This window comes from Peromyscus californicus, unplaced genomic scaffold, assembly GCF_007827085.1.
Source record: "Peromyscus californicus insignis strain IS unplaced genomic scaffold, ASM782708v3 Scaffold_6__1_contigs__length_162567912, whole genome shotgun sequence".
Classification (NCBI taxonomy): Eukaryota; Metazoa; Chordata; class Mammalia; order Rodentia; family Cricetidae; genus Peromyscus; species Peromyscus californicus.
In genome coordinates, this window is record NW_026294584.1 from 158,941,871 (window position 1) to 158,968,676 (window position 26,806).

The 26,806-nt window shown below is 41.2% G+C and overlaps 2 protein-coding genes across 8 annotated transcripts in view; one reads left to right on the forward strand and one right to left on the reverse strand.

The window, feature by feature from the left end:
• Ints13 (integrator complex subunit 13) overlaps window positions 1-2,567 on the reverse strand; it is a 51,246-nt gene extending 48,679 nt beyond the window's left edge. For all 4 annotated transcript variants that reach the window (XM_052720703.1, XM_052720701.1, XM_052720702.1 and 1 more), the window contains exons 1-2: window positions 2,076-2,567; window positions 851-1,086 (exon numbers count right to left, since the gene is read on the reverse strand). In XM_052720703.1, the coding sequence (XP_052576663.1) occupies window positions 851-1,075 (225 nt within the window). In that variant the 5' untranslated portion in view covers window positions 1,076-1,086; window positions 2,076-2,567. The remainder of the gene's footprint in view (window positions 1-850; window positions 1,087-2,075) is intronic.
• A 183-nt stretch (window positions 2,568-2,750) lies between these two features.
• Fgfr1op2 (FGFR1 oncogene partner 2) lies at window positions 2,751-26,457 on the forward strand. 4 transcript variants are annotated; one of them, XM_052720708.1, is made up of 7 exons: window positions 2,751-3,019; window positions 13,007-13,143; window positions 15,398-15,515; window positions 16,703-16,845; window positions 19,374-19,487; window positions 22,300-22,413; window positions 24,531-26,457. In XM_052720708.1, the coding sequence occupies exons 2-7, from the start codon at window positions 13,009-13,011 to the stop codon at window positions 24,666-24,668; spliced, it is 762 nt and encodes a 253-aa protein (XP_052576668.1). In that variant the 5' UTR covers window positions 2,751-3,019; window positions 13,007-13,008; the 3' UTR covers window positions 24,669-26,457. The 4 variants fall into 4 exon arrangements, with proteins under 4 accessions (XP_052576668.1, XP_052576671.1, XP_052576670.1 ...); XM_052720709.1 differs by lacking the exon at window positions 2,751-3,019 and adding an exon at window positions 3,056-3,298; XM_052720710.1 differs by lacking the exon at window positions 19,374-19,487 and having other exon boundaries at window positions 2,760-3,019.
• The last annotated feature ends 349 nt before the right edge of the window (window positions 26,458-26,806 follow it).

A 26,806-nucleotide genomic window follows, 5' to 3' on the forward strand; every position in this document is an offset into this window, starting at 1 on the left:
GCCACGGCCATACAGTTTGTAACCAATATAAGTCTCTGTGTTTACTTGATCGGGTCTGAGTGGCTGTGGGACTGGCAGGTGATAGAGATTTGTCCTGACTGTGGGCCAGGCAGGAAAACTCTAGCTACACCACAAAACAAAGCCCTATCTGGTAAGATGAAGACCTTTGCCAAGCAAAGGATCTGACCTGCTAGGTCCCAGCCCAGGCTGCTGCAAATAAGATGGAATACTTGCCATCTACTTGCAGCTAATCCTGAAACATTTAAAATACTGAAATCTAAAGGTAACTTTAATATTTGGAATCTTTGTCAAATGTCAATGTCTCTTCTTACTGATTAAAGCAGCAACAACAACAAAATATTTAGCTTTTTGGAACTCGTAAGGTAGCACATGTCTTTAATCCCAGCACTTGACAGGCAGAAGGAGGTGGATCTCTGAGTTTGAGGTCAGCCTGGTCTATGGAGTGAGTTCTAGGACAGCCAGGGCTACAAAACAATAACTCTCAACATTCCTTCCACTTGAGATACCAGTTGTTCTCAAAGTTTAGTGCCTGTTCCATACTTGTTACAAATATTTTGTATATAGCCTAGCATGCATAGTACTTACCTCACTGGACCGTTAGACAGGCCAGTAAATATAAAGTATAAGTATAAATATAAAGCACTTAGGAACCCACCTAGAACTTTTAAGTGCCATCATTACTGCTAGTCATAATTAAATACTCATACAATATTAATCATAAAGGGCAATTCTGCATAATTTTTAACTATACAGTTAAAATCTACAGTAAATTCACATAACTTTTTACACAATTAAATACATCCCAAGTAATTCTGTTCATAACACTCACCAGCTTTTTGAAAGGAAATATGTCATACATTATTCTACAATATTCCATGGATGATTCTACTGAGCAAGTCCATAAGGATTTAGAGATGGGAGCCAAAGGGATAATTCCTTGGGTCCTATTCTTCACCAGCATATCAAACTCTACATGCTGTCTGCATGACTCTGCCATGTACGGGCAGTGATCCACAACAAACACCGTCTTATGAGATTCAGAAAAAATCTTCATTTTGTTTTAATCTGTAAAAGGACAAACATACTAGTCAAATGTTGATACATAACATTTATCACTTGGGTGTGTTTTCCTCAAGATTTGGTGGGGAGCCTGACTAACTTCCAAGAATTCTGTCCAACAAACGGCAAGGTTATGGTGCCAGTTCAAGGAATGAGCTATAACGTACTATGCAGTCAATTTACCAGACAAAATGAGTCCATAACTTTTTTCTTTCACAAAGTACTTAAAATAGAAGAAAACATCTGTACACATTATCTGTATTTGATTCCTATTACCTATATATCACAGATCAATTCTTCAAATACATTTATGTGCCTCCTTGCTAGGGGTTGAGGGAAAATCCACAGGAAAAGACTGACAGTAAAGTACAACCCAAAACAATACACATCTCCTAAGGCAACTGCATACTGGGTCTTCCCATGGAGCCCAACCCTCATCCTCCTCAGGCAACTTGCAATACACCTTAGTAATTCACCGTGTACCCCAAACAAACCGATGCTGAGGAGGAAACACTTCCGAAACTTTTTCTTTTTTTTTCCTTTTTTGGTTTTTCGAAACAGAGTTTCTCTGTGTAGCTTTGCGCTTTTCCTGGAACTCACTTGGTAGCCCAGGCTGGCCTCGAACTCACAGAGATCCGCCTGCCTCTGCCTCCCGAGTGCTGGGATTAAAGGCGTGCCCCACCACCGCCCGGCCTGAAACTTTTTCTTATAAACACAGAACATGTGGGGCACTCCCCTGCTTCGCTCATAAAATCTTACACAGAACAGACAAGACAAAAAAAATCCACATTCTAACAGCACATGGGAAGCAGAACAAGAGTGTGCACGGGCACAAACCATCTTAAGGGTCCCACTACTATCTCTGCCGCTCTGCAACGCACCGCCCCTCCACGCAAAAGTCCCTCTCAGCACCTTCCGCACACCTGGCTGCAAGGTGGGGGGGCGGTGTACAAGGTGAGTGGACAGGGAAGCCCTCGGCATCGAGGTTCGCTTACTTTCGAGCCTGGTCCTGCAGTGGACGAACGAAGGCTGAGGGAGAAGGCTGAGGAGGGTGGGTGGGGAGTCGGTGCAGTCGGAGTCTGGTACCACTGGCAGAGGACTGCCCCGCTCATCTCCCAACACACCGGCTTCCTAAACGCAGGAGCGCGCGCATGCGCGTGCACGCACAAGAGCGCACTCGGGCTCGCGCGTGCGCACGGCGCTCTCGCACAGCCCCGCCATCTTCCCTTCCCCTCCCCTCCGAGGAGAGGCCGAACCGGAAGAGGGCGGAGCTAGTGAAAGGGGGGGGAATGCCTTCAAAGATTGTCCCCAATCAACCGTTGGGAAGAATGGCCAGGACGACCTGAGAGGATCCCCAAAGCAAAACACTAGCGGCGGCCCGGAATAAACCGGCTTCGGCTCTGCAGAAGCGGAGCCCAGCCTCTCAACCTCTCCTCCGCTTTCAACCCGCCTGTAGTCCCTGGAAAACCACGCGAGAGTTCCCGAGCCGCCGAGCAAAAGCTTGAGAGCAGGACAGGAGGGCGGGGCGAGGAGGGGCCTGCCCCCGCCCCGCCCCGCCCCTTCTGCCAATCAGCGGCGAGCCGCTAGCCGGGGGTGGCGGGGGGAGGCAAGAGAACTACGGTGGTCCGCGGAAGTCTCGCGAGGCTTGTCGCTCCGCGGCTGCCGGTCGCGGAGGCTCTGGACCGGCCCGGAATGGGGCCGAGGCGCGCGGGCTGCCCGTGCGAGCCGCCGCTGTCTGTGCAGCGCTGTGCGTCTTCTCGCTGAGCAGGCGCAGCGAGGGCGCGGAGACTGCCCCTGGACGCCGGGGTCTCGCGGGTCCTTGTCGCCGCTGACGGCTGAGAGGGGCTGAAGCCGAGGGAGTGGAATAACACGCGTGGGCGAGTCCCCGAGCCCGGCTCCCTCTCTCCGTGCTCCCGCTGAGCTCCTGTCGGGAACCGAGGTACGGAAGTTCCACGAACACCCCAAGCCCTCCCTCACCGCAGGGCACCCCTTCCGGGTTTGTTTTCTTCCTGACCCGGCCACTCGGGAGCTCCGTGGGCGGTGGCGGGAGGGACTTGTCACTTGAGTTTACCCCTGCACACTGGACCGTGTTAGCGACTCGGACTCAGCCACAGCCCTACGGGAGCGGCCGGAATTGTTTTAATCCTGCAGTGCCCTTGCAAATTCTGTTCCAAGTTGAAGAACTGGTTTTCTTCAGAAAGGTGTCCATAAGCTCCGAGTGAGTGCACCCCACCATTTTTCAAGAACAGTGCAGTTCTCTGCTTTCAGGTGATGGCGTGTGGACAGGATGCTTGTTTGTATGTATGATCCGCAGACCTTTCTTTATCCCATTCCGAGATTTTCTTTGAAAGACGCATGTTTTTATATTGCTACTTCCATGGTCAGCTACTAATTGACAAGAGCGAGGACTCTCTCTTTTTTCCCCCGCTTTTCTTCTGTATTCCGACCCTGGTTGGCAGTGTCCACGCTCCTTTCCAGACCACGGACCTCAGAATTGTCTGAGGTTCTGTGTTCCACTCACACCACACCAGGTTATTTCTTCTTTTATGGTAACGGTTACCCTTCCTCCACTCCAAACGGGTGTCCCTGCCTCCGCCTTCCACACTTACTGTGAAATGCATTATCTCTCTTGAAACTTTTTCAAGTTCTAATTTAAGCTTATTGATTCGTCAGGGCCTTTAACCGTACTATCTCAAATCATATTTTACCTTTTTAGTGTCACCTTGTTTCTGCCCCTAATTCTTTACCATCCACCCATGCCAGGCTGTTGGGTGTTTCCTCAGACGTGCCTCACATTTCCACCACTGTGCCTTTTGTACGACCGTATAGTCTATTAGGATGCTTGCTTTTCCTGCTGTTTCACCATCTATCAAAACCCAGTTCATAGATCATTCTCTTTAGACTCCCTTGGGTGGCATTGATAATACAGTGAGCTCCCAGAGCTCTTGATAGTTCTGCAGTATTTATTAGGATGTATTTGTTCAATTATTTGTCTCTCCTGCCAGCTTGAACATGAGTCTGGGATCATGTCTTACTCATCTTTAAAACAAAAGCTAGTTCAGTGTTGGCACGTAGCAAGCATTATTTATACTTACATATATACATATTTATAATGCAATCATTCTAAAGAATCTTTCGTAAAAATTCTCAGTCCCTTAAAAATCACTACATTAGAACCCACAGGAACTTTTTTATTTTAGGGTCAATGCCCTTAACCTGTTTTGAATATGAGCAGCCCTGTATTCCTAACATATATATAATTGTACTTTTGCTATTAGTGGATGGGAGATTGTATATAATAGCAAATGTATGTGCATGCACACACACATCATGCCTTCAAGTGATTATGCTAGTATCTTTATATTTGACAAGTAGGATTTTATATGACACAAATGCTTTTGATAGTGTTCAGCATATATGCATTCGTGCAAAGATCCATATGTTAGAAATAACTGGTTTAGGTTAGGTTAGTTCTTCTTTGGATTGTTAATTTGAACACACACACACACACACACACACACACACACACACACACACACAGCCTAGCCACAATTCTAGAGAGCATGTAAATTGGTTTTGATTTGTTCTTTCTCTCAAATTTTGTGTTCCTTTTAGATTTTCTTCATAAAGCTCCAAGTACATTCATGTCCATGGAGAAGAAATTATCTGTGCATCCAAATAGTGCATATGTCCGCACAAGATGCTCATTTTTATGTGTCATTTATTGTTATGGGATATTTGAACACTGTGTGAAGGTGTATTGTTGTGATAGGTGTAATAAAAGCTGAACAGCCATAGTTAGGAAGGAGGCATAAGCAGGATTTCCTGGGAGAGAAAGGAAGAGGAGGAGGAATCTAGGGAGACTGGAGACACAGAGGAAGCAAGATGGGCAGTACGTGACAGACTTGGATGAATATAAATGGGTTAATTTAAGTTATAAAAGCTAGTTAGAAACAAGCCTAAGCTAAGGCCAAGCTTTCATTAATAAGTCTCCGTGTTATTTGTGAGTTGGTGGCCCAAAGAAAAATCTGACTACAGTTTATGTACATTTGTCTTCTTGTTTTTTTGAGATTGAGTCTCTCTACATAGCCCTGACTGCCCTAGAACTCACTCTGTAGACCACACTGGCCTTGAACTCACTGATAACCTCCTGCCTCTGCCTCCTGAGTGCTGGGATAAAGGTGTGTGCCACCACACCTGGCTATCTATATACGTTCTTGATCTCTTAAAAATATTTCTCTGAAAGACTAGAAACACATTTTTATTTTGTTATTTCCATGTGCCAGTTAATACAATATTATCTATCTAACTACTAACATTAGAGGTACCTGCCTGAGCAATAACAAATTTCAAACTAAATTTTTGACATTTAAAAACACATCTGTCATTTATCACACCTTGTTTGTGTATCTCCAGCAATTGAATAATGTGTAAATTGGTTTATAAAAGAAGCAAGAGTTACTTGAATTTCTTTATATTTTTCTTAACTAAGAGCTAAAAGTAAACAGCTGGCAATTGCTGTTGTGGGTGGGAGGTGGTTTCTCCTGAGTCAGCAGCATGCGCTAAGCCATCTGTCAGAATCGGCCTGCAAATGTCTCAGTGGTGGAGTGGGTGAAAATGTGGCTAAAGCAGGAAGCAAAAGAAGAAAGAAACTTGTTTCTTAAAAGCATACCCCTGGAATTTGAGCCCACCTGCATAAAATAATTTAAATATATTATGAGTAGTTAAGACAAGCACTGAAAAAATAGGCAGATAAATTTGAAAATATTCCTTTTTTAAATTGGAATCTGTTTTTTTTAATTTGTAACAGAATGTGGAAAACACCATCTCTCTCACATTACTTACTAGCTAAAAAGGGAGAGAAAGCATCTTTCAAACAAAATGGCAAAGCAAATTCATATTATAAAATATTTTAAGCTTTTTTGAGGTTTTGCAAACAGGAAATGAGTACACAGGTTTTCAGAAGCAGCGTCACTGTTTTTCTGAAATGTTAATAAAATTAGGCATTGAGTTATCTGTTTATGATTCTTTCTGGGTAAATGGATTTTTATACTTCTAAGATGTAAAAATGTAATTTACTTTGTTAGTCTTTGTGCAGCCTAGAGAACATTTTTAAAGTAGTTCTTTTTTTAAAAACCCACCATGTTCATTGCTTAATTTTAATGTATACTTAAAACGATTGCTAGATTTTTGTAGTTATTTGAAAAAAATAAAATTTTGTTGTTTTTTAAATTATTCTTCATATACATCTCCCTTGGCTGACTTGAAATGAAAAAATTTAAATCTTTTATAAGTTCCACTTTGTGGAGTCAGGGAATTTGTTCTTTCCACCTCAGGCTGTTGAGACAGTTTTTGCATAGGAAGAAGCAAGTAGGGCCTCAGGACCAGCTTGGCTGTGGAGGTCCAGTCCAGGCCCTACCTGGCTCAGCTCCTGCATTTGGAATCCTTGAGTCTATTTTCTTAGTGGAAAAAAAGGAGTAACATTTCAACAAAATAAGATGGTATTCTTCAGGTCCAGAAAGCTACCATTTTCAATTAATTAAAATTATTGAGCTTACCACCAACGTTGACAACCTGAGTTTGATCCCTCAGCCCAGATGGTGGCAGGAGAGAGCCTAGTCAAGTCGTATTACCTAGCAGTTTGAGTAGGGTATGACGGACGTCAGAAATTTAAGGGTAGTAAACATCCTTCCATGTGCCCCCCTCCCCCATCCGTATATATTTTAGGGTAGTATTAAAGTCTTTTGGCCATTTTTAAAATTAGACTTATTCTTGCTACGCTGACATTTTTTTCTAGATGAGTGCTTCATCAGATGTATAACCTGGACATGCTTACTCCAGGCCTACTTTGTCTTCTCCAGACTGGCTTAGCTGTCTGGGAGTCAGTTTATCATCTGGATGAAACCTGGTTTATCAGTGGTTTTAGTGGTTTTTATGATTCATGCTTTCAGTATCACGCCTAAAAAACTTTGACTATCTCCAGATTACAGAAATTTTTCTTTGCCCATTTTTCCCCCTATAATATTACCATTTTTCATTTTATACTAAAATTTGTGCTCCATTTTGAGAAAAGCTTTCTATAAACCATAAAGTTTTATATAAACCAAATAAGAATTGTGCTGTGATTACTTTCCGGCATATAGGTGTCTAGTTCTTTCAATGCCATTTGTTGAAGAAATACTAACCTACCTTTAAAAAAAAAAAAAAAAGTGGGTATGTGTGTACACACATGTGCGGGTGCCCTTGACAATCAGAAGAGGGCTTCGGATTGAAACTTGGGTTAGTGACACTTGTGAGCTGCCTGACAAGGGTCTTGGTGTCTAAACTATCATCCTCATAGCTGAGCGGCCAGCACTGTTGACCACTGAGCATCTTTCTAGCACATAATAGTCTTTGACTTGCCTTCGAACCTTGCTCTTTCGTCTTTTGACTTTGTGTAGCCCAAGCTGGCCTTGAACTCACTATGTAGTAGTTCATGCTAGCCCCAAGCTTGCAGTGATATGTTGTTGGTTTTTCTCTTTTTTGGGGGGTGGGGGGCTGCCACCCAGGTCCCAAATTAATTACACATGGAGGCTTAGTCTTAATTATAAATGCCCGGCCTTAGTTTGGCTTGTTTCTTGCTAGCTTTTCTAACTTTAAGTTATCCTGTCTATCTTTTGCCTCTGGGCCTTTACCTTTCTTACTTCTGTAATCTTACTTTCACTATTACTCCATGGGTAGCTGGCCCCATGTCCTCCTTCTCTGGCTACTTCTTTTCTCCTCTCAGATTTCTCCCTCTGTGTAATCTCTGTGCCTGCCAGCTCCAGCTATCCTTTCTCCTGCCTCTCTATTGGCCATTCAGTTCTTTATTAGACCATCAGGTGTTTTCCACAGGCACAGTAACACAGCTTCACAGAGTTAAACAAATTCAACATAAACAAAAGTAACACACCTTAAAATAATATTCCCCAATAGTGATCTTCCTGCCTCAGCCTTCTCAATGCTTGAATTACAGGAGTGTGAGCATCACACCCAGCTCCCTTTGCACATTTTCAGAAATAAATGGGTCACCCTTCTGTGGGCCTATTTCTGGGTCTCTGTTCTGTCTCAGAATATCAGAGCAGTCTTGTTGCTATGCTTTATGCAAAGTGAGTCTTAAATCATACACTTTGATATCACTGCAAGATGGTTTTGGTGATTTGGGTTTCCTTGCTTTTTATAGGAATTATAAAATCAGCTTGTCAGTTTCTAGCTGCATTAGACTGATAGCTGAAAACCTATTGAGTCTTTAAATCCTTGAGCACAGTATTTTCTCCACATATTTAGATCCCACTTCGTTTTCTGCTAGCATTTTGTAGTTGCCAGCATATAGAGCCTGTATATATTTTGGGTATGCCTAAGAATTTCATTTATATATTATATCAATTATAATGTATATATAATTATGAATGTAGCTTTTTTTTTTTTTTTTTTTTTGGTTTTTCGAGACAGGGTTTCTCTGTGTAGCTTTGCGCCTTTCCTGGGACTCACTTGGTAGCCCAGGCTGGCCTCGAACTCACAGAGATCCGCCTGGCTCTGCCTCCCGAGTGCTGGGATTAAAGGCATGCGCCACCACCGCCCGGCTGAATGTAGCTTTTTAAATGGTTCTAGGAACATTATTATACTCTCATTTCTTCTTGTGAACATTTTGTCATTGGTGGGTTTTCAGGAATTAATTCATTTAATATACATTACCTAATTTTTGTATACTTAATTGTTTCCAAATTGTCATTGCTAGCTTTTAGAAGAACAGTTGGTTCTTGTATCCTATGGACATGCTAAAATCATAGATTGTAGGAATTTTATGTTTTACATTTTTAGTCTTTGAAAATTTCATAGACTGTATTTTGATTATATTCATCCCCCAATTCCTCTCAGGTCTTCTCCACCTCCCTCCCCCCTCAAGTTTGTGTTCTCTGTGTACCTCACTTGACTCCTGTCTCTTTTTAAACACATTGAGAGACATTGTTTTTATTCTTTGGGATTTTCAGTGTAGCAGCATGGACTACAAATCAGAGCAGTTTTCTTGTATGCACCCCAGTTGATATTTTCCCCCTAGTAAACTCCTATTTCCCCCTATTGCCCTAGTAAACTCAACAAGATCGGTATTTGGAACATCCTTACCTTGTTATAATTTTAGTGGGGAAAGTATTTAGTCTTTATACTATATTCATGAGAAATTTTATTCTGTGGTTTATTTTGTTTTTCTCATAGTCTTTTTGTATGGTTTTGGTGTCAGAATAATGTTGCGATCTTTTAAATGATGAATTGCTTTATGAATCTGAAAGTTTTTTTTTCTTTCCTTTCCTTTTATTTTTATTATTTGTTTGTTTATTTATTTATTTGAGATACGGTCTTTCCTTGTAGATCAGGCTGCCCTGAAGCTCATAGAGATCCTTCTGCCTCTGCTTCTGGAGTGCTGAGATTAAAGGTGTGTGCCACCATTCTCCATCATATAAGTGTTCCAGTTTCCTTAAAGAAATTGTATAGTACTGTTTGTTTTGTTTTGTTTTCTGAGATAGTGCCTATATTGACCTGCCTGACCCTTGAACAAGACATTGATTTTATTTCTTTTGATGTTTTGTTTTTTAATAAATTTTTAGATGTATTTATTTTATATGTATGAACCTTTTGCCTGCATGTATGTATGTATGTGCTCCAGGTGCGTGCCTAGTGCCCATGGAGTTCATACGAGGGTCTCAGTCAGATCCCCTGGAACTAGAGTTAAGAATGGTTGTGAACCACTCATGGGTACTCACTCACAAGAGCAGCAGTGCAGTGGACTGCTGAGCCATGTCCAGCCCTTGGTGTATTTTGGGACTTGCCCCTGAAGCTCTCTGGATGTGGAGCCTCTTTTGCAGGATATTTTTTAACTCCAATTTCTTTACTACTTAAACTTATTAGAAAATAGCTATAGGAATTTGGTTATGTAACTCCAGTGACTATAATAGTTAATAGGTGTATTACCAATTATTTATTTCTTCTTGTATGACTTTTTGTCATTTGTGGGTTTTGAGGAATTAATCTTGTCCTGGTTAGGGGTTTTTTTTGTTTGTTTGTTTTTTTTGTTTTTTTGTTTTTTTGTTTTTCGAGACAGGGTTTCTCTGTGTAGCTTTGCGCCTTTCCTGGAACTCACTTGGTAGTCCAGGCTGGCCTCGAACTCACAGAGATCCGCCTGGCTCTGCCTCCCGAGTGCTGGGATTAAAGGCGTGCGCCACCACCGCCCGGCCTGGTTAGGGTTTTTAATTGCTGTAAAGAGATACCACCAGGGCAGCTCTTATAAAGGAAACATTTAATTGAGGTGGCTCACTTACAGTTTCAGAGAATGCAGTCCATTATCATCATGGCAGGGAGCATGACAGCATGCAGGCAGATGTGCTGGAGTTGACAGTCCTTACATTTTGACATCTTGACTTAGAGGCAACAGGAAGTCAACTGACTGTCACACTGAGAGAAGCTTGAGCAAGAGACTTCAAAGCCCACCCCCACAGTGACACACTTTCTCCAGTAAGGCCACACCTCCTAGTAGTGCCACTCTCTTTGGAGGCCATTTTCTTTCAAACCACCACAAATCTGTTTAGTCTTAATTATCTAATTCATGTATATCAGATGTATTATTCTTTTCACATGTGTTTAGAGTGAATTATGGTTCTACAGTGATTTCTCTTGTTCTTTAAGGGACTGGGAGTTGAGACAGACTGTGTAACCCAGATTGGACTCCTTCTCTTGATGCCCCTGCCGCAGACTCTTGGGTACTGGGGTTACCAAATTATGGCCCACCACTGCTGGCTCTTCATTTGTTCTTGAGTTGGTTACTCAGTCTCTCTTGGGATTTCTCTCTGCACCCCCCCCCCCACCATTACACACTCACACCACCCTCTTTGCTTTAAAGAACTGGCCTTTGGCTTTACTGGGTTTTACTTTCTATTTACTTGGGATTTATTCTGCTCTTTTCCCACTTTCTCAAGGTTGGGACTTGGATAATTGATTTTAGAGATCTTAGATTCTAATACAAACATTTTATGTGCTTTATAAGTTCTGTTGTGAAATATTATTTTAAGATGTGTTACATTTGTTTATGCTGTGGAACATTTGTCTTAATGATGGAAAGATGTGTTGCATTCTTTTATGTTGCATTTGTTTAACTCCGTGAAGCTGTGTTACTTTGCCTGTCTAAAACACCTGATGGTCTGTGAAAGAGCTGAACAGCCAATAAGAGGCAGGAGAAAGGATAGGCGGGGCTGGCAGGCAGAGAGAATATATAGAAGGAGAAATCTGGGAGAAGAAGGAGCAAGAAAACAGAGAGAGGAGGATGCTAGGGATAAGACACCCAGCCAGCCAGCCACCATGGAGTAAGAGTGAAAGTAAGATATACGGAGAAAAGGAAAAAGCAGACAGGCAAAAGGTAGGTGGCATATTTTAAAGTTAAGAAAAGCTGGCAAGAAATAAGCCAAGCCAAGGCCGTGTATTTATAATTAAGAATAAGAATAAGCCTCCATGTGTGATTTATTTGGGAGCTGGGTAGTGGGCCCTCAAAAGTCCAAAGAACAAAGAGCCAAAAGAGTAAGAGTAAAAGAGCAAAAGCAACCAACAACAAAATTTATCTTAATTGTTTTATTGAATTCTTCTTAGATCCTAAGATTTCTGTTTAGTTTTTTTTTTTTTTTCAGGGTTTATGTGTGTTTGTCTGTGTGGGTATGCACACATACATTGGAGTGTCTGCAGAGGCCAGAGAGTGCTGGATCCCTGGAGCTGGAGTTAAAGATGGTTGTGAACTGCCCCCCCCCCCCCACCTCCCGCCCATGGGTGCTGGGAACTAAACTACAGTCCTCTGCAGGAGTAGCAAACACTGTTAACTATTAAACCATCTCTTCAGTACCAAACCGAGCTTTTTAAAAACTATTCTCCTAAATTCTTTGTTTCCTTACGTATTATTTATTTGAGACAGGGTCTCACTATGTAGTCTAGCTGTCCTATAACTCACTATGTAGACCAGGCTGGCCTTGAACTCACAGAGTTCAACCCAGCTTTGCTGAATTCTATATCCAGCATTTCTTACATTTCTCTTTTTTTGGAATCTGTTATAGGTAGGGACCCCTTGTTTTTTCAAATTTCTGTTTTGCTTTGGAGATTAGCCTGTCAATCAGCCTCCACTGTGAGACCACTGTGTGGTTTCCAGGTTATGCTTCTCAGCAGCTGTGATTGCTGCTGGAATCCACACTCAGTAGATTGCTGGAACTCTTGTTCACCCCCACCTTGCAGAGGGGAGGTTTGCCCTCTGGACCGTGGCCCTGTGCAGCAGATGGCCAGCCTTTGTGTCGCTGCTGCTACACTACAGCCCGGGCCTGGCCTCTTCAAGGCTCCTCTCTCTCTTGCTGCTATTAAGTGTTGCCCTTGGTGACTCCTTCAGAATGCAGCTGAACACCTGCTGCTTCTGTTCCATGTTCAACCATCTCAACATCCCCTTTAGTGTCTCTTTAAAACACACTGAAAGTTGCCTGTAGTGGCTAATGGTATTCTCTGTTGAAACTTTTTCCGCCCATAAGAAAAATGCAGGAATTGAGATTATGTCACTTTAAATAAGATTCAGTAGCTCATCCAGGAGGAGGTTGAGATTTTGACATAGCAAAGCACACAAAAGCCAGCCTGGCTGTTCAGTTTTGAGTGTGTGTGCATGTGTGTGTGTGTGTGTGTGTGTGTGTGTGTGTGTGTGTGTGTGTGTGTGTGTAGGGGCGTAGGGAGAGTTCTTAGATTTTCATTTAAGTTCATAGTATCCCAACAGAATACTAAATAATGCACAGTTTTAGAAAGTGAAGCTTAAGAAGCATATCTGTAATGCAGTGAAAGTAAGGTTCGGTGATACGTTGACTTGAGTCCTGATTTTAGTTTATTATTGGTATTCCTTTAGAAATGAGCTGCACAATTGAGAAGGCACTTGCGGATGCCAAAGCCCTTGTCGAAAGGTTGCGAGACCATGACGATGCAGCAGAGTCTCTCATCGAGCAGACCACGGCCCTCAGCAAGCGAGTGGAAGCGATGAAGCAGGTTTGACTTTCCTTGCTGACTCACTTAACAAAGCTTCATTGATACTTGAGTAACACTTAAATCATAAATGTCTTAGTCATTGTTCTATTGCTGTGAAAAGACACCTTGACCACAGGAACCCTTACAAAAGAAAGCATTTAATTGGGCTGACTTACAGTTTTCAAAAGTTTCGTCCATTATCATCATGGGAGGAAGCATGGCTGCATGCAGGCAGACATGGTGCTGCAGAAGTAACTGAGTTCTACATCAGCATCCTCAGGCAACAGGAAGAAAGAGGCTCCCGGTTGGAAATGGGCTTTTTGAAATCTCAAAGCCCATCCCCAGTGACACACTTCCTCTAGTAAAGCCACACCTAATCCTTTCAAATAATGTCACTCCCTGGTGACCAAGTGTTCAAATCTGTGAGCCAGTGGGAGCCATTCTCCTTGAGATGCCACAGTGAACTACTACCTAATGCAATCATTTCTAACTAAAGTTTTCAGGTAGCCTCCCTTGTATGTTTGATTCACTTTGGATAGGGTATATTAAAATGTTTTGGTGACATGTACATAGGTTTTATTTTCAAATCTATAAATTTCAACCCTCTTCTGACAGAAATGCACATTTGAATTAAAAATAAGTGAAATTGTTAAATCTAAATGCATTTGATAAAGACCAGATAACACATTTCACTAATATTGGCACACATTAGATATTTTGCTGTATTATATAATGTCAAGATGTTTATACTTTTTATAAAAGTGCTTGAGTATTATTTAACAAGCAAATAGTTTTTTAAAATGATATAAGGAAATAGCTGATTTTTATCCTATGCAGTTATTTCAAGTTCATTTTTGCTAGCATGTTTTAAATCTGTCATTTACAGTAGGAATTAAGTAGGTTTTGCTTCTTGCTAATAGCATATGGAAGAACCTTCCAGTAGATGATTAAGTTCACCTACTGTGTAAGCCATCCCCCCATAAAGATTTCCAACTTTTAAGAAAGCAGCCCTAGCCGGGCAGTGGTGGCATACACCTTTAGTTCCAGCACTAGGAAGGCAGACACAGGTCTCTGAGTTCAAGGCCAGCCTGGACTACACAGAGAAACCCTGTCTCGAAAAACAAAGAAAGCAGCCCTGAACTGGGGCTTTTTGGAAGTCACTAGAAGTAGTGGATGGAGCAAGTTCACGTTAGCAGCTGTGCCTCCCTAAAGCCACCTGCTCTTTGACCACCCAGCCTGATGGCCGCAATTAAATGTAGACCCAGTAGTGATTTGTTTTACCAAAGGAGTTTGACACCTGAAGTTAAGAACCAGGAATGTGAGCCAGGCGGTGGTGGTGGTGCTCGCCTTTAATCCCAGCACTTGGGAGGCAGAGCCAAGCGGATCTCTGAGTTCGAGACCAGCCTGGTCTACAGAGTGAGATCCAGGACTGGCACCAAAACTACACAAAGAAACCCTGTCTTGAAAAAACAAAACAAACAAACAAAAAAGCCAGGAAATTTATGATGAAATCATTGATAGCTATCCAGTAAGAATGCCTCAAGAAAAATGAATAATTCTAAAGTTAAATTCCTACTTTTTAAAAAAATCAAAATCCAGCCAGGTGTTGTAGTACACACCTTTAATCCCGGCACCTGGGAGGCAGAGGCAGGTGTATATCTTCATGAGTTCAAAGCCAGCTTAGTCTACAGAGTGAGTTCCAGGACAGCCAGAGCTACAAAATAGACTTCATCTCAACCCCTCCCTCCCCCACCATCAGCAGTGCTGGGGATGAAACCCGGGCCTTGCTCATGTTAAGCAAACTATACACTCGTCAGTCTCTTTCTAGCTTCCCACCCTCTCAACCTTGGACCCCCGAACTTCTCTCCCAGTGGATTTGCCTGCTCTAGATACTGTGTGTGAGTAGGACATGAGATACGTGGTTTTTGTGATTGGCCTTTTATCACGTTTTAAAATTCATCTGGGTTGTAGTATGTGTCAGGTTTTATTTTTTTATTTTTTATTTTTATTTTTCCTATACATTGCCTAGTAATACTGCAAGGAGATAAAGCGTGTCCTGTTTCTTCTCTTTTCAGTGGGTGGGTACTGAACTCTTCTCTCTCTTTCCTATTATGAGTAATGGCACTGTGGACATTTTCTCTTCCTTAGGAAGGAATGTTGGGTCATGTAATACTTCTGTTTAACTCTTGGAGGGTCTGCTCATTTATATTCATATAGCAGGTAAAAATTTACAAATACTGACTTCCCAAATGTTGTACTTTAATCTTTTCATTAGTATCAGGAAGAAATCCAAGAACTTAATGAAGTTGCAAGACATAGGCCAAGGTCCACACTAGTTATGGGAATCCAGCAAGAAAACAGACAGATCAGAGAATTGCAGCAAGAGAACAAAGGTAAGATATATAGTCACGAAAGAGGACTTTCGTCTGCCAGTGTGGTACTGGTATGGGACTAATCAGTATATTCACACGTCAGAGAGGAGCTAGAGAGTTGGCTCAGTGGTTAAGAGTACTTGCAGAGGACCCAGGTTCAATTCCCAGCACCCACATCAAGCCTCTCACAGCTGCCCAAAATTCCATCTGCAGAGGATCTGACACTCTCTTCTGGGGCACCAGGCACATATGTGGTGCAGAGACATACATGCAGGTATTCACACATACACATAAAATAAAATAGAATCCTCTTTTTAAAGGGGAAAATAGTCAACTGAAGTTTCTTTTCTTTTGTATTTAATCTCATTTTCTGGTCTCTTTGCCTAGATGGTACTTACTTCTGCTTTGTCCAGCCCTCTCTGGGAAGGTCTGCCCTGCTTGGCATCATCTTAGCTGCTTCTCCTCAACATCTGCTTTGCACTGTTTTTGTTTCCTGTAAAGGAACTCCATTCCCTCCTCTGTGTCCCAGCGTGGCTGCTCACAATCTGCCGTACTGTCTTAACTAGAGATTTTCACTCTAGCCTTTTCCTTCCATCCTTCAACAGAAGCATTAGTCTGAACTTCCCAGAATAAATATCATCATGGTGCTCTTGCTTAAACATTTGTTTTTATTTCCTTGTACAAGGACCTTCAGGCAGTTCCTGGTCTCTTTTCTGTCCTCTTCCCACAGCTCTCCTCCACAGGCCATCTGTTCTGCCGTTGCAGATCAGTTTCCTGATGCTCCTTGTTGAGGATTCTCGTTCCTTCAGTGTTCAGCACAAGTGCTCAGGTTCATCTCAGTGCTGGACTTTGATGGAACTCTCCCCAGTCCAGCCTCGTAGCTCTGAGATGAGTTCTAAGAAATGAGTTTTAAGTGAACACTTTAAAAAGCTAATGAGAGATGTCTCAGCGGGTCAGGGGCACTTGCCACCAAGCCCGACAGCCTGCATTTCATTCCTGGAACCCCTGGTAGAAGGTGAAAGGCAATTGCAAGTTGTCCTCTGACCACACCATAAACTTTTATTTCAATAAAAAGTAATGAAGGGCTTCTTTGTTGCATGTTTTCTTTTTAAGATATCCTGTATGTCAGTGTTTTGATAAATGTTATATAGAAGAGCATAGTTTATATATTCATGACTTACTTGAATAAAGCACATTGTTCTTGATAGAACTTCGAACATCCTTGGAAGAACACCAGTCAGCCTTGGAACTGATAATGAGCAAGTACCGAGAGCAAATGTTCCGGTTGCTAATGGCTAGCAAGAGAGATGACCCGGGTATAATAATGAAGTTAAAAGAGCAACACTCAAAGGTAAACCAGTCTACGAATTTGACTTGAAATGGAAACTGGGGGCCATTACTTAACCTGTGTTCAGATTCTTTCAATGATGTGCAATACCTCCCTCCCCATCTTTGTTTCCACAACAGGGTTTCTCTCTGTAGCCCTGGCTGTCCTGAAACTCACTCTGTAGATCAGGCCAGTCTCAAACTGATAGAGATCCTCCTGTCTCTGCTTCCACCTCCTGAGTGCTGGGACTAAAGGTGTGTGCCACCACACCCGGAAATAGCTCACATTTTTAATTGGCGTTTTCTGTTGTTGTCATCCTCTCTGCCCATTTCTTGTTGTGTATTATTTTCTCCTTGGCTTATTCTTCTAACTCCCATTGCTCCCTAGTAACAGGGTCTCACTGTGTAGCTCTGGCTGTCCAGGAACTCACTATGTAGACCAGGCTGGCCTCAAATTCACAGAGATCCACCTGTCTCTGCCTCCCTATTGGTGTCCTTAGTAATTTTAAAATGTTGTGTGTGTGTATGTGTGTGTGTGTGTATGAATTCAGAAATAAACTATTTTAAAAATAAAAGTATGTTCAGTTTAAAATTATTTTTTTAAGATTCTCTACTTTTAAGTATTATTTTTTCCAGTAAATTTGTGTACTGCTACCTGTTACACAAACAGGAACTGAAATGCTTTCAAAGTCTGCAAGCTGCTGAGTGTAGATTGTTTTCCTGAAGAGTTCAGTCTGAGTGGGGACAACTTATTTTCATGAAAAACCGTGGGGTTGGGGACACTGCATGTAGTTGACATCCTTTTAGAACCAAAGCTGGAGTGGTCAGTATTTTCGTAGTCATTTACTTGGGGTCACTTGGGGGCGGTTGCTGTCAAGACACCGGAATAGTTGTTGTTTACGTTAAACTGAATTCGGAGTGCCAGTGGAAATAAAGATATTAAACTAGATTGGATGACTGGTTCTTACCTGTTTCAGGCAATGGTAAAGTAACCTACTTACAACTAATACTATTTAAGAAGTAAAGATAGTTATAAGATACATGTATTTCTCAATTATTGACACATATTTTGGATTCTTTAAAATATTTCTTCCAGTTCATGTCTATAGTATTTTTAAATTATTCATCAGAATTTAATAACTAGTAATATTCTTTGGGTGACATACATATACATATTAGAGACTGTAATAGCTACCTCTTGTGTCAATTAGTAGGAGAATAAAGAACTAAAATTGGGTTTAATATTATCTATTTATAATACTCATGCCCTAACAAAATGGAAGACTTTGGGTATTTAACTGGTCTTGAATATAAAGTCTATGGTTAATGTCAATATTTGTTAGGGAATATTTCAATGTATATCTAAGCCAAGTATGGTGCCACACAGCTCTTTAATCTCAGTACTTGTGAGATATAGGCAGGAAGGTCAGGGTTCTAGGCTAGCCTGGCTACATGGGATGCCCATGGGATGGGATTCTACTCTCCCTCTCCAAACATTAAGTAAATATATAACTAAGTATAAAGAAGAATTGAAATGCAGTCTTGAGATTCCAAAAGGCCTTCTTGTTTTACAATTTGAAAACCAAAATTTTGAAGTTTTAAAAGAAGAGTAAATACCACCAAAAAATTTTGTAGACTAAGATCTTGTTAATCCCATATTGTAGTGACTGTGTCAGAGCAAATGTTTTCTGAAGCACATTAAGAGGTAGAGGCATAGCTCCATGGTAGAATATGTGCTTAGCATGCCTGAACCCCTGAGTTCAACACCCCCCTCAAACAAACCCATTGGGTGTACCATTCATCAATGCTGTCCCGTTAGTTAAAAAAGTTACACTTCTTAAATAGCCATGAACCTTCCGTTAACATTTGTTGTGTAGATTGAGTTCATCTAAGTGCTGATCCTTGCCTTCCATAAAATGACCGTTCAGTTATTTGCTATTAATTCTAACTAATACATATTAATGTTTGTGATTTTGATTTTTCCCAAAAAGGAGACACTTTGGCTCAGTAAATCAAACATTTAACACCCTGCATTGGATTAGTCGTTATGGGCAAGAGCAAGATAATTGAAGGAATGGGTCACATTGCTGTTGAGCTTGCAGTGTAAGGGGAGGCTGAGAAACAAACATAACTGTAACAGGTAGAGTGTGGTGAAAATGAGTCATCACCAGAGGAGGAGGAGCAGTATTAGTTTTCATAAACAAAGTGGTCTAGTATGCCTAAACATACAAATAATTCTGCGACAGGTTTTGGGGAGCACAGTTGAGTATAGCTGCACTTTGGAGCATGTGTCCTGCTTGAGGCTATAGTAATACAGAATTTTGCACTCACCTAGAGCTTTTTGAGTCCATATTTTAAAAAAATCACTAGAAAACATAACTCAGTTTCATCCAAGTACTTATTTTTACATTACTTTTTTAACAGATGCCTTTTTGGAAATCTTAAAAAAACAAACATTCCAACAGTTGGCTAACACGCATGAACTAACCACTCATTCAGTTTTTAAATTACGGATGAATTCCGTATTAACATTATAATGACTCTGTACTACAGATTGACATGGTACATCGTAACAGCTGCGAAGGATTCTTCCTTGATGCATCTCGGCACATCCTTGAAGCACCTCAGCATGGACTGGAGAGGCGGCACTTGGAAGCAAATCAGAATGTACACTAAATCAAACAGTCAACTCTGGGGGGTGGACGGAAGTGGGGTCCATTTTAAAAGTTGTCTTATTTTGAATTGCTCTTCCAGATTAGATCAGCAAATAAATGAAATCAATCAAAGAACGGTTTGCTTTTCATGGCCATGCTGCTGAGTCTAAAACTGTTTGTCCTTAATGGTCTATGTGTCATGCACAGGATGTAAGCCACTGTGTATTATGTGACAGAGATTTAGAGCTGTTTACCGTCTTTTCTTTTGTTTGCTCTTACTAGACGTCGCTGCAGTTTGTTGTTATAAAACTGCTTTGCTAGACATTAAATGTTTTCTTACTCAGGAGGCAGAAGCAGGGAGATCTCTGTGAGTCTGAAGCCAGATTAGTCTATGTAGCGAGTTCCAGGCTAGCTAGAGCTATGTAGGGTTAGGGTTAGTATGCAGTGAGACGCTGTCTAAAAAAAGAAAAATATTTTTTCTTGATAATAACTTTAGCCTGGTAATACAAAAGGCTGGTCCATCAAACTTAAAGTTTTTAATTTAGATTTTTAATTACTTGTAGTTCTTTGGTTTGAGTTCACAAATAGGAATGCCTTTTGCATAGACATTATAGCTATACATAGTGATGCTTTCTTTTTTGTTGAAGTGTTGAAGATCTGGGCTATTGCTGCAGAGTAGAAATAATATTATTACTTGTCTATTGCTAATATATTATTGATAATGATTAATTATTATGGATAATAAATAAGACAGACTTGGAAATGGAAAGAGATCAAGACAGTTTCAGGATGATGTGCTGACATTTGGGCTTTAGAGCCACAGTTCTTGCTTTGTGTCCCATTAAAAGCAGTGTGGTCCTTACAGTGAGTGAGTGAGTCATTCACTGGGCCTATAATGCATGCTAAGCATCCTTTTGTTTTTTCCTATGATCTTTTTAAAACAGACTCTAGACTGAAAAATCAGCAGCCTCTTTTTTTCTTCTTCCATTTTAAAGGCAAGAAATTACTGGCTTCCTATGTTGGTGCCACAGTACTGACCAGTTCTAAATTGAGAAAGCCGTTGGTATTCAGTTTTTCAGTTCTCTGTATGTGAGTCCTCTGTAACAGGGTCTTAGGACTTTGCGGTGCTACAGAGATTGGTGAGCATTTGCCTTGGTAACAGCTTTGCTACCACAGGCTAATCCAGGGCTGTCCAGTACACCTTCCTGAATTGATGGCATCTGTGTATCATGTGGAAGGTACTTAGCCACATGTCACCATTAAATACTTAAAAGTGTCACTTATACAAGTGAGAGACAGAATCACTAATTTTTAACATACTTGGTTTTCATTTTAACTGTACTGTACAAGACAGAGCAGATAGTTCTTTATGGCATCTTCTAAGTGCTTCCATTATAAAGATTCTCCATTAAGACGAGTTTAGGAGTGTAACCCTGGAATCCATCCCCAGAACCAAAACCTTGGGAGGGCCTACATCTTTTTCTTGAAGATTATTAAACGGGGTTAGGGGTGGAGCTCAGTGACGGAGTGCTTGCCTAGTCTAAAGGTCCTGGGTTCAACTCCCAGAAACACATACACAAATGTTAAATATAATTACCAAAGATAGTTCTGTTGTATTTCCATCTTCCAGTTTAATAGTTATGTGGGTTCTTTAAGGTCGTGATCAGATCAGCTGTCTGAAAGACTTGATGTTCATTTGGGGATTTTTTTTTCATTGAATTTCAAATTTAGTTTTTGTATTAATATAGTAAATTCTATTCCCAAGGAAGACTGATCAATAGAAACTATTGAGAAAATGGGCTGGGCAGTGGTGGCACGCCTTTAATCCCAGCACTTGGGAGGCAGAGGCAGGCAGATCTCTGTGAGTTCAAGGCCAGCCTGGTCTACAGAGTGAGTTCCAGGACAGTTACACAGGAAACCCTGTCTCAAACTCCCCCCTCCAAAAAGAGAGAGAGAATGATTATTCAAGGGCTTCTATCAATTTTTAAACCCCATCGTCTGCCTCCTTTGCTAAACAAAAGCTCATAAGTTCAGGGAAGGTATCTCAAGAGGAATTGTGCTTCTTTTGTCTGGCTTAGTGCCTGACATGTCATAGCAGTGCAAAAAACAAGGAATGAGATAGAAAGAATTTGTAAAACTGAATAATATGGGTATCTATATCATGCAGAAATTAATTGTTTTTGTCAGGGAAAAAAAAAGCTTCGTGTTTTAATACTCCATAGCAATTTGTTAATTTTTCTCAATAATTCTTATCCAGCAAGCACTAAATAATAGACAGATGTAAACAATACACTTCCGGTTCTCGAGGAGGGTTATGGTCTAGAAAGGGTCTTGGTTGACTTGGGATCAGCATATAGGCATTACTCCTATAGAGGAGACTGAATCATGCAGTCTTTCTTGAGGGAAGAAAAGACACTGCCTGTGCCAGCAGGTTTTTATCTTTCCCATCACTTTAGCCATAGTACATGCAGCTGTGAAAAAGAAAATCTCCTTGGTCATTGTGAAATAAATATTTTGCTATAGGGTTGAGTTATATTGTGATGTGTATCCTTAATTCTATTCTTTTTTTTTAATCTCAGTGTAGTCCCAGCTGTCCTGGAACTTGCTATGTAGACCAGGCTGGTCTCAAACTCAAAGAGCTCCTCCTGGCTCTTTAATTCTATTCTTAACACCGATGTGCACCCAGCTCTGTCATGATTCATGTTACAAGGCAACATAAGGATGTCACACTTGTGTTAGGTGGCAGTGTGGTTCTATCAAAAAAGAGAATTCAGATTAAGCTGGCGAGATCTTTGTCTCATGTCCATGCCTACCCTCTCTTCCAGGAGTTGCAAGCACATGTGGACCAGATCACCGAGATGGCAGCAGTGATGAGAAAGGCCATTGAAATCGACGAACAGCAGGGTTGCAAGGAACAGGAGCGAATATTTCAACTTGAAGTGAGTTTTAAACTTCAGATACGGATGGAAAGTATCCCTGCAAACGTTCAAGCAAAGAACAGTCCCAATCTTAACACACACACACTTTCTGAGTTGGTGGTAATAATTTCTGAGTCTGGATGCTGGTGATAGTGTGAAATAGGCCATTGGGTAGTAATGCAAGAATCTGGGATCGTCAGTGACACATGAATACATCAGTAGTTCAGAAAGTTGATTTTTAAGACAGGCCTGGTGGTGCATGCCTTTAATCCCAGCACTTGGGAGGCAGAGGCAGGTGGATCTCTGTGAGTTCGAGGCCAGCCTGGTCTACAGAGCAAGTTCCCAGATAGCCAAGACTACACAGAGAAACCCTATCTTGAAAAGAAAAGAGAAAATTGAGTTTTGAGTCTGTATTATTCTCATAGTGTGTGTGTGTGTGTGTGTGTGTGTATGAATTTCCTTGATTTCATAATTTTTAAAACTCAGTTCTTTGTGCTAAAGATCATACTGATATAGAAAAATGTTATTATAATGCACAAATAATGCCAGGTGTGGTGCTCCTTTAATTCTAGCATTTGGGAGGCAGAGGTAGAAGGATCAGGAATTTAAGGTCACCCTCTGCCCCCAGTGAGTTCTAGGCTAGCCTGGACTACATGAGACCCTGTCAAACAACAATGGGGCTAGAGAGCCGGGCCAGTGGGTAAAAGGTTACCATGAAGCATGAGGACCTGGCCCTGGATCCTCAGCACCCATGTAAAAGTCAGGCACATGGCCAGCCAGAACAGTAAGCTTCAGGTTGCCTAAGACACCCTGTCTCAAAACATAAAGTAGATTGCAGAGAGGAAGACTCCTAGTGTCCTCTTTTTGCCTCCACATGTGTATACACACACACACACACACACACACACACACACACACACAGAACACATAAACCCAAAAAATAAAATTTAAAATGTTTTGCTTGGCTGGGCAGTGGTGGCGCACGCCTTTAATCCCAGCACTCGGGAGGCAGAGCCAGGCGTATCTCTGTGAGTTCGAGGCCTGCCTGGGCTACCAAGTGAGTTCCAGGAAAAGGCACAAAGCTACACAGAGAAACCCTGTCTCGAAAAAAACAAAAAAAAAAATGTTTTGCTTGAAATCATGATCAGGAAATTCCTTGTGGGTGGCCATAAAACCTATTTCTGTCTCTGAGCATATAGTATGCTCCCATTTGTATAATAAGGGTAGGTCAGCAAAGGACCAGAAAGCAAGTACTTTGGATTTGGAAACTGAACAGTTCACATTTGCTCAGATTTATCATGGTAATGAAAAGCAGTCACAGACAAAAGCAGATAGGCAGGACTGTGTTGAGAAACAACCCTAGGCCAAACTGTTGAGACCTAGCAAGTGAGGCCAAAGACAGCTGCAGAGAATAGGTTATAAGATGACAAAATTTCTTACGATTCCAGATAATCATTTACATTTCTTTTTGAAAAATAATACTTCAGTTAGTTTTGCTGATCTCACATTTTGCTGAGGGAAACATATAGTAACTACTGCTGAGTGATGAAATCTACCTCAGGGTATTATTCATATAAATTTATAACTAGCATCAGTTTATATGGTTGTTATTCATCTCCAGTCTGTTCACAGAACAAGCTAATCACTGCCTCTATCTATTCCATCTGCACACATTAAGACTTGCAGCTCTGGGGAGGTTGAATACTTACCCTATGTCTTTAACAGCATTTGAAATCTGGTTTTTGTTTTTGAGACTGGGTCTCACTGTATAGCCCTGGCTGACCTAAAACTTGCAATGTACACTAGGATGGCCTCAAACTCATAGAGATCCCCCTGCCTCTGCCTCCCAACTGCTGAGATTAAAGGTGGGTGTCACCACGCCCAGCTTTGTATCTGTTAGATGCAGGTTGTGAACTGCCTGTAGCACATAGTACATCTATCCATTTATGTGGTCACAGAGCCTGCTTCTCTCTCATGCCACACCTTCGTATGTCTGTCTTAAAATATGTTTTCCTCTTGGAGGTACCTCGTAGGAATCTTACAGGTGGCCAAAAAAGTGGTTTCTGTCTCTGCACGTGTAGTGCTCTCCCATTTGCATAGGGTAAAAGCTATCATCAGTTTTGCTTGTCTCCTTACAGCAAGAAAACAAAGGCTTGCGAGAGATCCTTCAGATAACTCGAGAGTCCTTTCTGAACCTGCGAAAGGATGATGCATCAGAGAGTACATCTTTATCTGCATTAGTGACTAACAGTGACCTGAGTCTGAGGAAGAGCTGAGTGGCTTTCTGCGTGGTCACTAGGATGGGCCCAGAAGTGAGTGGATGAGTGAACGTAACCCCAACTTCAATCAGCCTTTTTTCCTCTATAGTATGTCCAAGTACACTGGCAAAGAGACAGAACAGAAGAATGTATAATCAGTGGTCATAAACTAGATTGCAAAATATAAAAGAAAGTAGAAGCTGAGCCGCGGAGTGAATAGTGAGTCTTCACGGTGCTGCTGAGCACTGCAGTTTCAGAAGTGCTGTTGGCTTCCTGGATGATACATGGGCCACCCTGAGTACTCCCAATAAACGTTTGGAAATCCTAAATTATCCCAGCTTTACATTGCAAGTTTTGCTGTGGTTTTCTGAATGGGAGACTTTGTTCTAAGTCTGTCCTTCCTGTTGAGTCAGAACAGCTTATGGACCACGAGGCTTCTGCCTTCGTGGTTATCTGTCAACCTTCTCATTGTTCCGTCTCTGTCAAAGGCTCTAGGAATGTGTTGCTCACCCCATACACTGAAGGCATACACTTACACTATACCTAGTTCCCATAACTTTTAGCTAGCAGTTATCCATGACTTGCTTGAGTGTATGCAGTACCATCTCAGGAAGGAAAGAGAAGGAATATTACTTTCTAAGAAAGACAGCCGTATATAGACACATTTAGTAGGTTAAACTACTCTGAAAGAATGTTTTGGTTCTTGGTTAACAATGAAACTGGTTTTCCTCCTCTGTACTTGATGTTTAAGGATATGAGACAGCTCACTAGTGGACAGTTAACATATTTAATATAACAAGATGGGTATGGTCGTCTCCAAGTAAATTTGGAATTCCTTTGTTTTTATTTAACGAATTACCCTTCAAATACTTAAAAAGTAGATACAAGTTCCAAAAACAAAGTTCTGGGTCTGAGTCTAAGCTCCATTTTGTTCTTAGAACCTGTGAGGTTTTCCCTACAACCTGTGACTCAGAAAATGGGAACAAAGTGCAGACCCATGGACATTTTCCTTTGCACTTAAAAGATATATTTACAACATGTAAAGCTTTTGAAGACTACAAGATACAGAAGTGTGCTTTAACACCAATTGAAACCTAAATTGTTCTTATTGTATAGAGATCAGAATAAAAGGATAAAAGATTGTGAAATGTGGTTAAAAATATATTTATACTTGTGTGTCAAGTACATATTAAAATTAGCACAAATAGAAAGTTCTACTTTAAAGTATATCACTTAAGTAAATATTACTTTGTATTAAAATTTTACATGTAATCTCATATATTGGCAAAATTCAAAGGACTTTTCACTTGAGAAATTTTCAGTCTTGTTTGAGGTGAGTGGGGTCACAGGGCTGTTAGGGAAAGGCCAGTGCTCCAAACAGTTGAGCAGTTCTCATGCAGAGGCCTTAATAATTTATACATAAGTGAATTTATTTTTAAGATTTTTCTATTGGTTTTTGGAGAGTACCCCTTAATTTAATGGTACATTCGTCCACGTAGTTTTATCCCAGGCCAGAATTTTAAAAAGAAGAAAGCCTGCACAGTTGAGATGGGTTGGAGGCAATGCGTTGAGCAGCTCTATTGTAAAATGTTACTTGAGAAGTAATTATTTTTATAAAAAAATTATTTATCCTTTGTCTTCTTGAATATAATTTTACGGTTGTGAGTACTGAAAGACATTTGCTTTGTTTCTAGCAAGTTTTCCACTGCCCCCTCCCCCACCAAAAAAACCCAACTTTAAGCTTACATCTGAGAGTGTGTGCTGAAGAGGAGCCTATTTTATCAATAAAGATGAGTGTTTAAAACTGCTATGGTCTCGGGTTTAATTTCAAAACAAAGCTTAACATTTCTTACACAATTTTTTTTTTTTTTTTGGAAGCTTATTCTCTTTGCAGGAGGGGTAGGTGGTGCGGGGGGTTTGAACCCAGAGCTCTGTATGTAAGTGCTCTATCACTAAGCTGTATCCTCGGCCCTTAGGCCTGTTCTTTTTGTGTGTGGGGGGTGGGGGACTATTTGTACCAGTGTATGAGAGAGAGTGTGTGTTCATGCACACGAATGCCTTACTCCTGTATGGTGCTGTAACTCCGCTCAATTCTGAGGTCTCGCCCATCTATAACCTATGGAGTATTTCAATGCCCTGGGATTCTCAGACTTAAC

Excerpts from the sequence above, each read along its gene's own strand:
- Fgfr1op2 (XM_052720708.1), top strand. The coding sequence starts at position 13,009 with ATGAGCTGCACAATTGAGAAGGCACTTGCGGATGCCAAAGCCCTTGTC. Across the intron at positions 15,516-16,702 it reads ATTGCAGCAAGAGAACAAAG|AACTTCGAACATCCTTGGAA; the intron begins GTAAGATATATA and ends TGTTCTTGATAG. Across the intron at positions 19,488-22,299 it reads ACTTGGAAGCAAATCAGAAT|GAGTTGCAAGCACATGTGGA; the intron begins GTACACTAAATC and ends CCTCTCTTCCAG.